The following is a 13,580-nucleotide window of genomic DNA, read 5'->3' on the forward strand; positions in this document are numbered from 1 at the left end:
CCTCCCCCGTGCCCTCCGTCCGCGGGGCCACTTCCCCTCTCCCCGAGGTCGTCCTTTGTGGGATACACCTTTCCTGCGCCTTGAGCGGCCCTCCTCTTCCCCGCCGCCGCAGGCTTCGCCCGCACTCTGGCATCTGCACTCCCTTTGTCAGCCTGTCCCTTCCCCTCGTAAGGCGGCTCTCCAGTATTACATCACATCCCCATTAGGAAATCAACAGCACGGTCTTGGCTCCTGAAGTGTGTGGCCCCCACCCCCCCTTCCCATTAATTAGCTCGAGAGCCAGTTGTATGAGCAGCTTTATGTAGTTTGTTCCACTCTGCTGAATTTTCACATCACGTTTCACTTGTTTTAGGAATCTGGTGCTTAGGGTGAGACGTGGCTCTGCCAATTTTAAGTGTAGTCTTTCACACAGCAGAATCAGATGGGTATCTTTTAGTGGTTTTCCTTTTATTTTATTTTATTTTATTTTATTTATTTATTTATTTATCTATCTATTTTTAGTTTTCGCTTCTCTGCTTGTGCTTATGCTCCAACGTAGGAACTTCATCCTTAAAAGACAATTCTTCAAGGAATTCTGTTATCATCTAGTGATAATGGAGGGACCAGGAACATAAATATTTAAAGATGTTTCTATGTCGGAAATACTGAGTACGTGTGTTTGTAAATTGTAGAAATGAATCATATTAGCCATTGAATTCGTCGCTGAAAATATCATTTTTATCTTTCGACTTTCAAGTGAAAAAAATGGGTAAAAGGGAAAATTGGAGTGGGGGAATTACAGTTTTAAGTGCCCCCTCCCAAAGATAGTGTGGCAAGATTTGGCTTATCCCAAATTTAAAACTTGAAAACACCTCTTCCAAAATTAAGACTTAGTCTGTGACTTGCATGCTTGTCTTAGAAGCCCCTCAGAAAGAGATAAAATTCAGAGGTGTTAGATGTACTTCAAATTTTTGAATGTTATTTAAGTTAACATAATCCAGAGAATTTATTGTGTAAACTGCAATTCTGTGAACAAAGATCTGTGCATACAACTCATTTGGCTGCGATTGGGATTCTAATTCCTGTAGATTAATTCCAGTCACAAAAACTTTTAAGATTGTGTATTTAATCTCATCAGTTTGAAAAGAGCTATCATTACCCTTACTTGGATTAAGTTCCTTGGACAAATTTCTTCAACTGCATGTGCTTTAGTTTCATTGTTTATAGGAGCTAATGTTAATCCTTATGAGATGAATTAGAATTAAGTACAGCACGTGAAGCACTTAACACAAAGCCTAGTGCGTACTACATGCAGTCTTTGCTAAAAGTTAGTTTTGAGTGGTGGTAGCATACTAGAGACATAAGTGGTGCGTGGTGGTTTTATGGAAGCTCTGCAAAGTTGGGACTTTTTTTCCATTTCCTTCTTTTGCCACACCTGGGAAAGTTAATAACCTCATAATACATTTTTAAATACCCTTCCCTTCTCACCTGCCCATCTGAGTAAAATATACCTAAACTTCCTTGCTCATTTCCCTCCCACTTTCCTACCAGTTTTACTTACAGAAATGATGTCTCAACCTGATGACACCTAGTGCAATAGTTTTTTTCCATTTCTTTGGTTTTTTTCCCCTAACTCTTGGCAAAAAAAGTACTTACGAGTCTTTTTACTTTAAAACAGTTGAACTTGGATGAAGATGACTTAATTAAATCCCTTCAGTTTTTTTTCTCCATATGATTCCCTGGGGGGAGAAAGATAGAGCCTTAATTCTTAGTGTCCTTTCCTCTTGTCCAGTATTGTAAAAGATAGTAGTGTTCTTTTACCTTCTCTTAGCCTCAGAACTGTCTCTTAAAGTTACACAATTTTGATCAGATTGTTAAAATAAACTTTCCTAGTAATAATTTACTGCATGCCCTAGAAATCAAAGGAGTTCTAAAGCATTTCAGTTAACTAAACCATGATTGAGCAGTAACTGGGCCCGGTACCCTGTTGGGCGAGGCTTTATAAAGGTAAATGAGACATTGTCCTGGTCTTGAAGGACTTTTCAGTCTGAAGGGAAGATGCAGTGATTGGTGAAGGTTTGTGAAACATGTATGCATGGTTTACGGATTTTCAGAGTGCTAAAGTAACTTTAAAACTAATCAGTTAAAATTATTTAACCCTTCAAGATATTTCAAAAGGTTTTTTTCTTTCTTTTTTTTTAATGTTTGTTTATTTTGAGAGAGAGGAGGGGTCAGGAGGGAGGGACAGAGTGAGGGAGAGAGATAATCTCCTGCAGGCTCAATGGTGTCAGTGCAGAGCCTGACACAGGGTTCAGTCTTGGGGCTCAGTCTCGCAAAGCATGGGATCATGACCTGAGCTTAAATCAAGAGTTGGATGCTTAACCACATTACCCACTGAGCCACCCAGGCACTTCTCGTGAGGTTTTGAGTATCAGTTTACTGAACCCTGGTCAAGTATTCTCTGACCTTCTTCTCTATTTTCCTAACAACATTTGGCAATTTTTTAAAAAGAAGGAAGAGATTTAATCTCTGTCTTAATTACTTGTTCTTTTCAGGTTCTTTTACATATTCCAACGTTTCCTCCTATAAATTCTCAGTAATAGCTGTTTCACCTACATTTGTTTCTCTTGACTGAAGAGACAGCAAAGTGTACAGTAGTTTAAAAGGTTAATAACTACAGGGATTTGGATTGTTTGAAACCTCTTTTTTTGTTAGAAGGCAAAGTAATGAAGTAGAAAACGATTGGACTAGTTTCTGCTCCCAGCTTTCTACTACTCACTAAGTGACCTTGGGCAAGTTACTTAAGCTCTTTAAATTAGTGTCTTCATCAATAACTGACAATTTATGATTTGTGAAGTTAGCTTTATAATTAAGTGATAACTAGGTTACAGTTTTTAATATACATTTATGCTTGTAACAATGTTTTCGTTTACATTGAAACATTCAAAAGTTAATGAACAGGAAATCCTTATGGAAGGAAATGATTTTTCAGTGAATTTGCTCAAAAGAAAGGCATAAAGTTAAATGCTAGAAACATTTTAAAATAAAACTTTAAGGCTAATTATAAGAAAAGATAAACCAAATATGAAGAAAGGTTTTTATATCAGTACTATTGAAGAATTTGGTTCGTCATTTGCTGTATTTTGGCCAATAAGCTTAAGAGTTCAGATTCTTATATTTTAATTGCAGATGTTTATATATATGCATGTCTAATTTTTATTTTATTAATAACATTTTTTAAATGTTTATTTTTGAGAGAGATAGACACAGTGTGAGCAAAGGATGGGGCAGAGAGAGAGAGGGAGACACAGAATCTGAAGCAGGCTCCAGACTCTGAGCTGTCAGCACAGAGCCTGATGTGGGGCTCAGACCCACAAACCGTGAGATCATGACCTGAGCCAAAGTTGGACGCTTAATCGACCGAGTCACCCAGGCACCCCTAATCCACGTCTCATTTTAAAGTATATGTACATTTCTCGGGGCGCCTGGGTGGTTCAGTTGGTTAAGTGTCTGACTTCTGCTCAGGTCATGATCTCATGGTTTGTGAGTTCTAGCCATGCGTGGGGCTCACTGGTGTCAGTGCAGATCCCACTTCAGATCCTCTGTTCCCTTCTCTCTCTGCCTCTCCCCGCCACTCTCCCATGCGCTCTCTCGCTCTCTCTCTCTCTCAAAAATATTTTTTAAAAAAACTATACATTTCTACCATTTTTTTTTTCTGAATTCATCAAGTTAAAACATCTGCTTTTTACTAATACGGAAACTAATTCTTAAACTAAGAGTAGGTTAGATTGCAAAAAAGGCTTCTTTTTGTTCTACCATGATCATAAGGCCTGTGTTTTTAGCCAATGCACTTCGTGTAAAACTTCAATAAGTACTTTTTTAAACTTCTAGGTATTGAGTAACCCTATTGGCTAAAATGGAGTATTCTTAGAGGGACTACTACAGGTTTCGGGGGAGGTTACAAATGAAGGAAACAAATATTGCTCTATTTTCTGGTACATGGCATTCCATTTTTGGTGTATTTTCTTGCTTAAAGTAAAATGGTAGTAAACCTTTGGGTGACAATTTCTTGCTATTTCCTTTTGTAAGGTGTCATGATAATGGGAATGAAAAGGCAGTAATATTCTGAATTGAAGCAGCTTTTGAGACTCTTTGGAGAAAGCTCCAGTTGTAGAAGTTTAAAATTCTGAGCTTTCCTCTTATGGTGATCAATATGGTAATAGAAACATGTTAGCATTCCAAGCGGTTTTTGGAAAGTTTATTGCGTAGTTTCAAAATTTAGCAATTAAATCTGTACTTCTCCTTTAGAGTTAGGATGATTAGCAGTTATCTTATGTTAATTATTAACTGGGATGTTGATAATATAATTTAAAATAAAATTATAATACCAAGCTTTAAAAAAAAAAGTGGGATGAGAAAATGATAGCTGTTCTTTCTAAGGAGAACAGATTTTGTATTATGCTATGGCTTCTGTATTTGGACATTCTTTTATTACATAAGATTTTCATTTATATCAGGGTTACTTTCAAAAAATAGAAAAAAACCAAACCAACTTTGTACTGCTTCAGAAATACTGTGTGACATCTTTACAATACAGATCCAAGACCTGAGGACTTTTGAATTTGGGTAATGACTCCAGGGGCAGGGGTTCATTTTACCACACTCAACAGTTATGAATGATAGAAATGTTAACAAATTTAAGACAAGATAGTAACATTTTTAAAAATCCATTTATAACACATAAAACTCTTTGCTGTTGCTATCTAATTTGTAAAGTACAAATTATATTTATTTCTAAGGTCCAGTCTTTTGCCTTTGTAGAAATAGATTTTGACTTGGGTATAACAAATGAATAATTTGGGGTTTTCTGTTAGGTTCATTAAATTTTTCTTGTGAAAATTGTCAAGTATACACAAAATAGAGAAAAAAGTGCAGTGAAATCTCCATAGTTGTCAAGATTTTGCTCGTTACCTCTATCTCCCTTCTCCTCCCCGCTTTTTTTGACAAACATACCTTAGAGAAAATCTCAAACGTTTTATTTCACCCCTAGTTACTGCATTTAGTAAAATAAGGACATTTTCTTACATAACCACTTAATATAATAAAATCAGCACTATTTCCTTTGTATTAATCTTTTTATAGTTAGAAACTGTCTTGAAGAATACTGTAACTATGTGCTGTCAGATATGATAGCTGTTTAAATTTACATTAATCAAAATTAAAAATTCATTTCCTCAATTACATAAGCTATTCCAAGCACTCAGCCACATGTGACTATCATATTGGAAAGTGCAGATATATAATATTTTCATCATTGCAGAAAGTTCTATTGACCACACTACTCTAGGTGCTTTCTGTATCACTCTGGAGATGAACCTGAAAGAGATAAATATCTGTGTTTTAAGAATGCGTGCAAGATTGTTCTTTTAATAGTTGATTCTCATTTCTTTCAGATGTGTGGACAAAGTAACAACTGACAAAGGTAAGACTTGATCATTCTTATCTGTCATGTACATTACACTGGTTGTTTTATAATCTGATAGAAAATAGGATAAACTGCAGCCTAATGATTCAGATTGTTCTCATTTAAAAGTGATTTTTATTTAGTAAAAAATTATTGGTGTGATTAGAACCTGTTTAGATGCTAGGTTTGGGCAAGTGGAACATTTTGGCATTATTTGGAAACCTAATCAGTGGGAAATCAGATTATCTCATTTTAGTTTATTGCAATTTGTTTTTAGCTATATGGTTTTTTAGTAAAGTAACAGAAATGATACACAATATACAGAGTAAAGTATAGACAAAATCTTGGTGCCTGTAGAGACTCAAATTATAAATGCAGTTTGAAGAATGTGAGAAGAAAAGTGTTCTAAGATTTCATTCAGCCTGATGAATCATTAAATGGGATCATTAGACTGTTTCTCTTTAAAAGAGTTTTACCAAACCAAATATAGGTATTAAATGTAGTCTTCTGCTTATCTGGATTATGAAAGAAAGCTAATGTCCACCTTTTTAAAAACAAAAAACAACTTTTTTTTAAAAAAGACTTTATTCTGGCTTTGCAGATTGGATTATTAAAATGGCCCCTAACATGCTGGGCCAGTTGCTCAGTCATTATATGTATATATTTTTTCTAGTTATTGCCTGCATTTCTTGATGCTAAATCAAATATGCAGCATCCGTTTTAAGACTGGAACAAGTGTACTTTTAAGTGCATTTCATTTATTGTGTCTGACAAATTTAACTGAGGCTTGGCCAATTGTGTATGTACATGTGTTTATGTATGTATGTGTTTATATACGTACATATGTTCGTATATATTAAGATTTTTCTCTTCATAAAGAATGCTTTGAGAAAATGTAACATGTATAAGGCAAGTTTAAAACCTGGATTTTAATGCCATGTAGAAGAATGACAGTGTGATTAGGAACCAGTGACTTAAATTGGTGGCTGCTTTGTAAATAATTAGATACCAGTTACCAGGTTTTTTTTCCCTCTGAATTTTAGAACCTGAGGCTAGTATTTCATATCAGGCAGAAATATTTATTCTAGGCAAGTTTTTTTGTGTAGAAAACTTTGCATGACCAGTTTGCTGCTCTTACTTGGAAAATAGAGTCTGCCAAGAATGGAAGGTCTAACGTTCCTTATTCAGAGATCATTTTGAAATGTTAACGTTGTGAAGAAAACGTAGACAGGTGGCAATCAAGTACCAGAGCAGTTTTTATTAAAACAAAAGACAAAATCCTCAGCTTGCCTTTATTAGAGCTAAGGTTGTTTGATGTGTCTAAAGAGTATGTATAAAGAAATTATTTTGGGTTGCCTTGAGGAGAACTTGGAGGATGTGGTGGTAATTTTGAATCTCTGTTGGAGATAAATTAATTGCTCTTTGCATAGATGTCTTAAACCAGAAATTGGCTTGTTACATAGCTGTGCAGCTGTGGAGAGATTAAACTGCATTCTGGGTAGCTCAGTCTCCATCAGTTCACTCAATTCACTAGTTAAATGCTCCGAATCTCTAGTTAGAGCTCAGCACTTGAATTCAAGTTCTGCCTTTTATTGCAAATAATATCAATACTTCAAAATCCAGTGAACATTCAGTAAAAGGTAACTGTAAAATTTTGAAGAAATAGATACTCTCCAGCTCTCATTTTCATCTCTTCATTGCGGCTGTTCAACTCTGAACAGTATATAGGAACGTAAGAAAACTGTATCTTACGTACATTTAAACAACTAGACCAGGGAATACAGAAGTGGAGGCTATCTATGGTGGTCACTTTTCCCTATGCTTTTAAATTCACCTCGATTCTTACCCTTTTTCTTGTCATTTAACTTCTCAGAAAGTTGTTCTGTTACTCTGGAATAGTTTTCATGTTCAGTTGGCTGCATTTTAACTGAAGTAACTCAACTCATTCCAAAGTTATTCAAAATTTTGAGCAGGTTTTTGATATTTTCTAGAGGTACTACTAATTCTGTTCCTTAATATTGACAAGATGTTTTCAGGATTGTTTTTAACTCTTATTTACTCCAAACAGCGTGAAACTATATCCTTTCCTTCAGTCAAAGATAAGAACCTTGGACATGTTTGAACAAATAATGTTGCATACACACAAAAAACAACTTGTTGTTTTAAAATTATGAAGTTGCAAAGTGCCATGTTGATTGTTTTACACTTGACATAGTAAAGAAACATATTTGTATTGGTTCCTGTTCTTGTATTTATTTAACCCAGATAGGTATATGTAAAACAAATGGAAAATGAAAATATATAAAAACAAATGGAGATTTGCAAAGATAGTGTTTATTAATTCATTGAACAAGTAGTTGTTGAGCATCGCATTATGTGTCCAGCAGCATTCTAGGTACTAGGTTGTGCTGGTAATCAAATCAGTGCAGTGAAACATTTGATTAAAATAATGTGGTTCAGAGTTTGATGAAGTTACGATGTCATGGGAAGACTCCTTTTGAGAAGGTGACTTTGTAACTGAGACCTGAGTGTGCATGTAGATAGCTGAAGAGCATTCCACACAGAAGAAGCAAAAAGGGAAAAACTTGAAACGTGAAAGTTTAGTTTACCATTGCCAGCTTCCAAGAGTGTTAGAAATTTTGAGGGATGGAGCCTAGCAGGTTCCTTTTTAACTTTGCTCTCTGTTTTCATTCTGTTCTCTGTTTTCAACTAATGTTATTCTTATGGTAATAAGTATAGTGATAGTTTGCCACAATGCAATGTAGTTTATTAGTAATTCCAGTGTTACTTTATCCACTAATTTTAATTTCTTTACTTTCAAACCTCCAACTAAAACTGCCCAAGATGAAACCTTATTAAAAAAAAAAAAAAAAGGAGACTATAATATCTTAATGTTTACTAAAGTGAGTTTCAAGTGTTTCGTGGAATAATAAGTATTTACAGAGTCAAATGTGCTAGGTGTTTGAGTCATCAGTGTGTTAGTTTTTTTTTTTAATTGCAGGGCCTCTCAGATTTTATTTGTTGAGTAGTGAGCAATAAAAATACCAAAATGTGCAGTAACTCCCTAACTTAATTGACTATAAGACCCCCCCCCTGCTTTTTTAAGGGATAGCTCATAAAATTAGAATTTGTGGATAGCTCATAAAATTAGAATTTGTGGAAAACACTTCGGAGCACTGAGTGCTTAAAAATTTGATTGTATTAAACTCTGGGTTTCACCTTTTATTCAGAATTCTTTTACTGTTTTCAGTTACTCTTCTTGTTACAGGGTAGTAACGTTTAGAAAACATTACCTAGACAGAGTCATCAAATAAGTTCATTATAGATCTGGGAATTAAATTGTTAAGAGCTTTGATTATTTGCCTTATCTAATTTATAATCAACATAATATCTGGAATTATTACTAAAATATTAACTTGTTTTGTTATTTCTTTCCTGGATCACATCCTCCATTTTTGTGTTCATTGATCTAATTTATATGTTATAGCTCTGTATTCCTTTCTTTTAAAAATTGGAATTTATTTTTAGCAATTTTTATAGTTTTAATTTCATTAGACTATTTCATTTTTCCTATGTTGGAATATCTTAGATTATTTCTTATCCTGTCATTTCCAGTACCCTTAAACAATATTTGTGTTATTCTTAACTATATAGAACAGGCTTCCCACCTGTTTTACCTACTCCCATTGAGAAAAATCTAACTTTAATTTTTCCATTTGAGTTTTTGTACAAAGGATGATGTGAGAAGTTACTTAGGACATTGTCTTCACAATTCTTATTTTGAGTCTCCTGGCTGATAACCTGGTGTCCCTAGTTAAAATCTTACTGGTTTTGAATAGGAAAGAGCTCTGAAAGGAGAATCACTAGGCAAAAAAAAAGGGGGGGGGGCATATACTTAGTTTCAGTCTTAACTCTCAAATATATGATCACTTTTAACGGAAGCATTCTTCACAAATTCAATAGTACTCTTCTAAAGTTGGCTTAAATATAAGTTTAAAAAAGAGCCTTGCTTTCCTTGATTTCTCTTAATACTGCTGACGCTGGTATATTTCAAAATGGACTTTACTAATTATTTATGAGAAACAAAGAGCTAATTATAGAAATATACAGAGTAGTCTGATCAGGTTTCAGAAACTCAAGTTTCTGACTGTTACGATAATGTTCATGTCTCAAATGGCTGACAGTACATAGCATTTTATCTGTCCTATTTTGTTCCTAGCTCTTTATCTTAAGGTAACAGGAGCTATATTATTTCTCTCAGTAGGAGAATGATCTACTCAGACATCCAGTTCCTCATTGGGAATGCCCCATATCCTTTAAACTATTTTTCTTGTTCAAATACCTAGACCTCCTGTGGTTCTTGCTCTCTGTTCTAGTTTTCTAGAAGTGCAGACATACCTCGTGTGGGGATTGTGACATGGGCTCAGAAAGCCCATGGGCTTATCAACTCATTTCAGTTGTGGGATGTTTTATCAGATAAACGAGTCTTTCCCTTACATACAAAGAAATAACTTTGTAACAGTTTGCCCATTATGATTCAACTTACATAGAAACCATCTCTAACAACACTTATAAGTTAATTTTGTAATGTAGAGTAATTATTTTGTGTTGAGATCCAATTCCTGCCACAACCACTTGAGAGATGCAGCAGAATGCCCTGGTGGAAGCAAACTGAAGCATGAGTGGACAAGAACCTCTGACAAAAAGGAGTTAGCTATGATTTCATGCCTCCTGACCTTTTATGTCCAAGAAGGATCAAGCTCCTCTGAATTAAAACTAGCCAGATTGATCTAACTACATCAAGGCAAAGCCCCCTTTAGCTTCAGTGCAAGTAATTCTCTTAGAGGTAACTGTGGTTCTGTCCTCTGCCTGCCTACCTCATTGCTGTTTTGATCCCAGTTAATCTCCCAACTTGTATCCTAGCTTCTTTGTAATTTTGCCTCTTTTGAGAATTTCTAAACCCTATTTTCTTTACTGTGACTCTTCCTAAACTCTTGTATCACTTATCTATTGCCATGTAACCTTCCAAAAGTTCAATAGTTTAAAATACAGAAACTTGTTTTTCAGTTGGGCTGTTCCCTCTTCTCTTTGGTCTTTCAGTCTAGACATTTTCGGGTCGTGGTGGCCTCAGAGCAGTTTGCAAAAAGATTGAAGGCAAAATCTGCAAGGCATCTTGATGCTGCCTCACATAATACAAGATCAACATACAAAAATCAGTTGTATTCCTGTATGTTAGTAACAAAAATGTTGAAATTATAAAATTATACCATTTACAGGAGCATCAAAAAATAGGTGTTAGGGATAAATGTTACAAGACATGAAAGACTTAAACATTGGAAAGTGCAAAACACTTGAATGAAATTAATGACTTAAATAAATGGAATGAATGATGTACCTTGTTCGTGGGTTTGAAGGCTCAGTATTGTTAAGATGTCATTTCTCTCCATACTGATCTACAAATGAAAGGTAATCCAAATTCCAATACAGGTTGTTTTGGAGAGTTTCAACCTTGTAAACCTCTTGAGAAGGTCTTGGTAACCTTTAGGAATTCACAGACTATACTTAGGAAGCCTTTAGTTTACACTGATCAGGAATCCCACCATGTGTCTAAGAGTGGGATCGAGTCTTTCAGGAAAGAGAAGGAGGCAAATAGATGCTTGGTGGGCATCCAACCATGGCTACTACACATGTATATTCTGTAATTTATTTAACCCTTACCTGATTGAAGGACACTTGATATTTCTGTTCTTTTTTCCTAGGATTACAGGTGATCTTTTTGAAAGTCGGTTAAGATATGCCATACATATGCACAAGCTCGCTTACCATAAATGTATGGCTTTGTGAATATTCACAAGGCAAGCCCAGTCATGTGGTCATTACCCAGGTCAAGTAATAGAACCTGATCCCTACCCCTGAGTGTAACCACCATTCTGACTTTGAACAGCGCAAATTTGTTTTGCCATTTTTTGGATTCTGTATAAGTGGAGTAATATAGCATGTACTCTTGTGTAGGGCTTCTTTGCTTTCCATTATGTAAGGTTTCTCTAGGTTGTGTGTGTTATAGATTGTTCATTTTCATTGTCATACAGTGTTCCCCCGTGAGAGTGTATCATGGTTTATTCATTTTACTGTTGATTGGCATTTGGGTAGCTTTTAGTTACTGGCCTTTATGTCTAGTGCTGTGATGCATATTTTATTAATAAGATTTTACTGAGACACAACTTATATATCATAAAATACACCTATTTCAAGTGTATAATTCTGTCTACATAGGTTTTCCTTTTCTGGGCACTTTATAAACAGACTTGTGTATAGAATATGTGTTTTTGCGTTTGGCTTCTTTCACTGCATAATTTTGAGGTTAATCCATATTATAGCATGTATCGATATTTTCATTCCTTTGTGTAGTACTTCTTTGTTTGGAAATATTCTATTTGATTTATCCATTTATCAGTTGATCCACTTTTTTGCTATCATGAGTAATGATACTCTGAATATTGATGGGCAAGTTTTTGAATGGATGAATGTTTTTATTTCTTTTAGGTCGATATCTAGGAGTAGAATTTTTAGATTGTAACTGATAAATGTATGTTTAAGGGCCTGGCAAAGAGTTTTCCATAGTGGCTATGACATTTATGTTCTCTAGTGATAGATGAGGATTTCTTTTGCTCCACAACCTCACCGGTGTTTGTTACTTTCATTCCACTCTTCTGTTAAGTCAGATGCTTTAGGATTGTGGGGCACATGGTAAGGGCAGTGAATTCCATGAGCCATAGGTCCATTGCTGCATTTCATTTGCTGAGAAGTGAGTTCCTTGTTCAGAAGAAATGCTGTGTGGAAAACCATGACTGGGATAAGACATTATGTAAGTCCACAAATGGTATTTTTCACAGAAGCACTGTATGCAGGGAAGGCAAATCCTTAACCAGATGTCGATTCCACAAAGAACAAAACATTGCCACTTCCATGGTGTGGGTGGTCCATTATAATGAACCTGTCATTAAGTAGCTGGGTGATAACCCTGGGGAATGGTGCCATATCAGGGACTCAGTGTTGGTCTCTGCTGCTAGCAGTGGTACTCAGAAGTATCTATACCCATTTGGCCTTGGTGAGACTCTGGGTTTGGTTTCCAGCAATCTCAGCTCTGTAGCTGTAGGAGATCGGGATTTCTTTCAGCGCAGGCATAGAAACTTTCAGGTCATTTATATGGTACTTGAGCTAGGAATTTAAATCCCTAAGCACATCCCTATCTTTCCCAACTTCGTCTAGTGTCATTAGAAGCAACTAGCCAATTTTCTGCTCATTTAACTTGAAATATTCTAAGGTATTGACTACATAATAGCCAGAACCTTGTCTGTTATTAAAGAAATATTTGATCAGGAGTATCCATTGGTGATTTTTTGCCATAGACTTTCAGTGTTCTCTTTACTACCAAAAATAGAGTCATTAGGGCCTTTAAATCAGTTAAAGAAACGATTCCAGAAACCACAGAACTAATTCAGAAAGCTCATCCTTAAGATTCTGTTCTTCTAGGAAGTTTATAGCAATATAGGCCTTCCTCAAGAAGCAAGAAAAATCTCAAACAACCTAACCTTACACCTAAAGGAGATAGAAAAATAAGAACAACAAAACCCAAACACAGTAGTAGGAAGGAAATAATAAAGATTAGAGCAGAAATAAGCAAAATAGAAACTTAAAAAAAAAAAAAAGAAGATCAATAAAACCAGGAGCTATTTCTTTGAGAAATCAACAAAATTGATAAACCTTTAGCCAGACTCATTAGAGAGAACTCAAGCAAAATCAGAAATGAAAGAGGAGAAATAAAAACCAACACCACGAAATACAAAGGATTATAAGAGAATATTATGAAAAGTTATATGTCAAAAAATTGGACAACCTGTAAGAAATAGATAAATACCTAGAAACATATAACCCCCTAAAACTGAATCAGAAGAAATAGAAAATGTTTACGGACTGATGATGAGTAATGAAATTGAATCAGTAATCAAAAAACTCCCAACAAACAGAAGTCTAGGACCAAATGGCCTCACAAATGAATTCTACCAAACATTTAAAGAAGAGTTAATACCTATTCTTAAACTATTCCAAAAACTAAAAAAGGAGGGAAAGCTTCCAA

At 35.2% G+C, this 13,580-nt stretch overlaps 1 protein-coding gene across 3 annotated transcripts in view; it reads left to right on the top strand.

Moving 5' to 3' along the window:
- The window catches only part of ZFP91 (ZFP91 zinc finger protein, atypical E3 ubiquitin ligase), a 47,079-nt gene that overhangs the window by 685 nt on the left and 32,814 nt on the right, over positions 1 to 13,580 (top strand). For all 3 annotated transcript variants that reach the window (XM_042959466.1, XM_042959464.1, XM_042959465.1), the window contains exon 2: positions 5,433 to 5,461. In XM_042959466.1, the coding sequence (XP_042815400.1) occupies positions 5,433 to 5,461 (29 nt within the window). The remainder of the gene's footprint in view (positions 1 to 5,432; positions 5,462 to 13,580) is intronic.

Source organism: Panthera tigris, chromosome D1 (genome assembly GCF_018350195.1).
Source record: "Panthera tigris isolate Pti1 chromosome D1, P.tigris_Pti1_mat1.1, whole genome shotgun sequence".
NCBI lineage: Eukaryota > Metazoa > Chordata > Mammalia > Carnivora > Felidae > Panthera > Panthera tigris.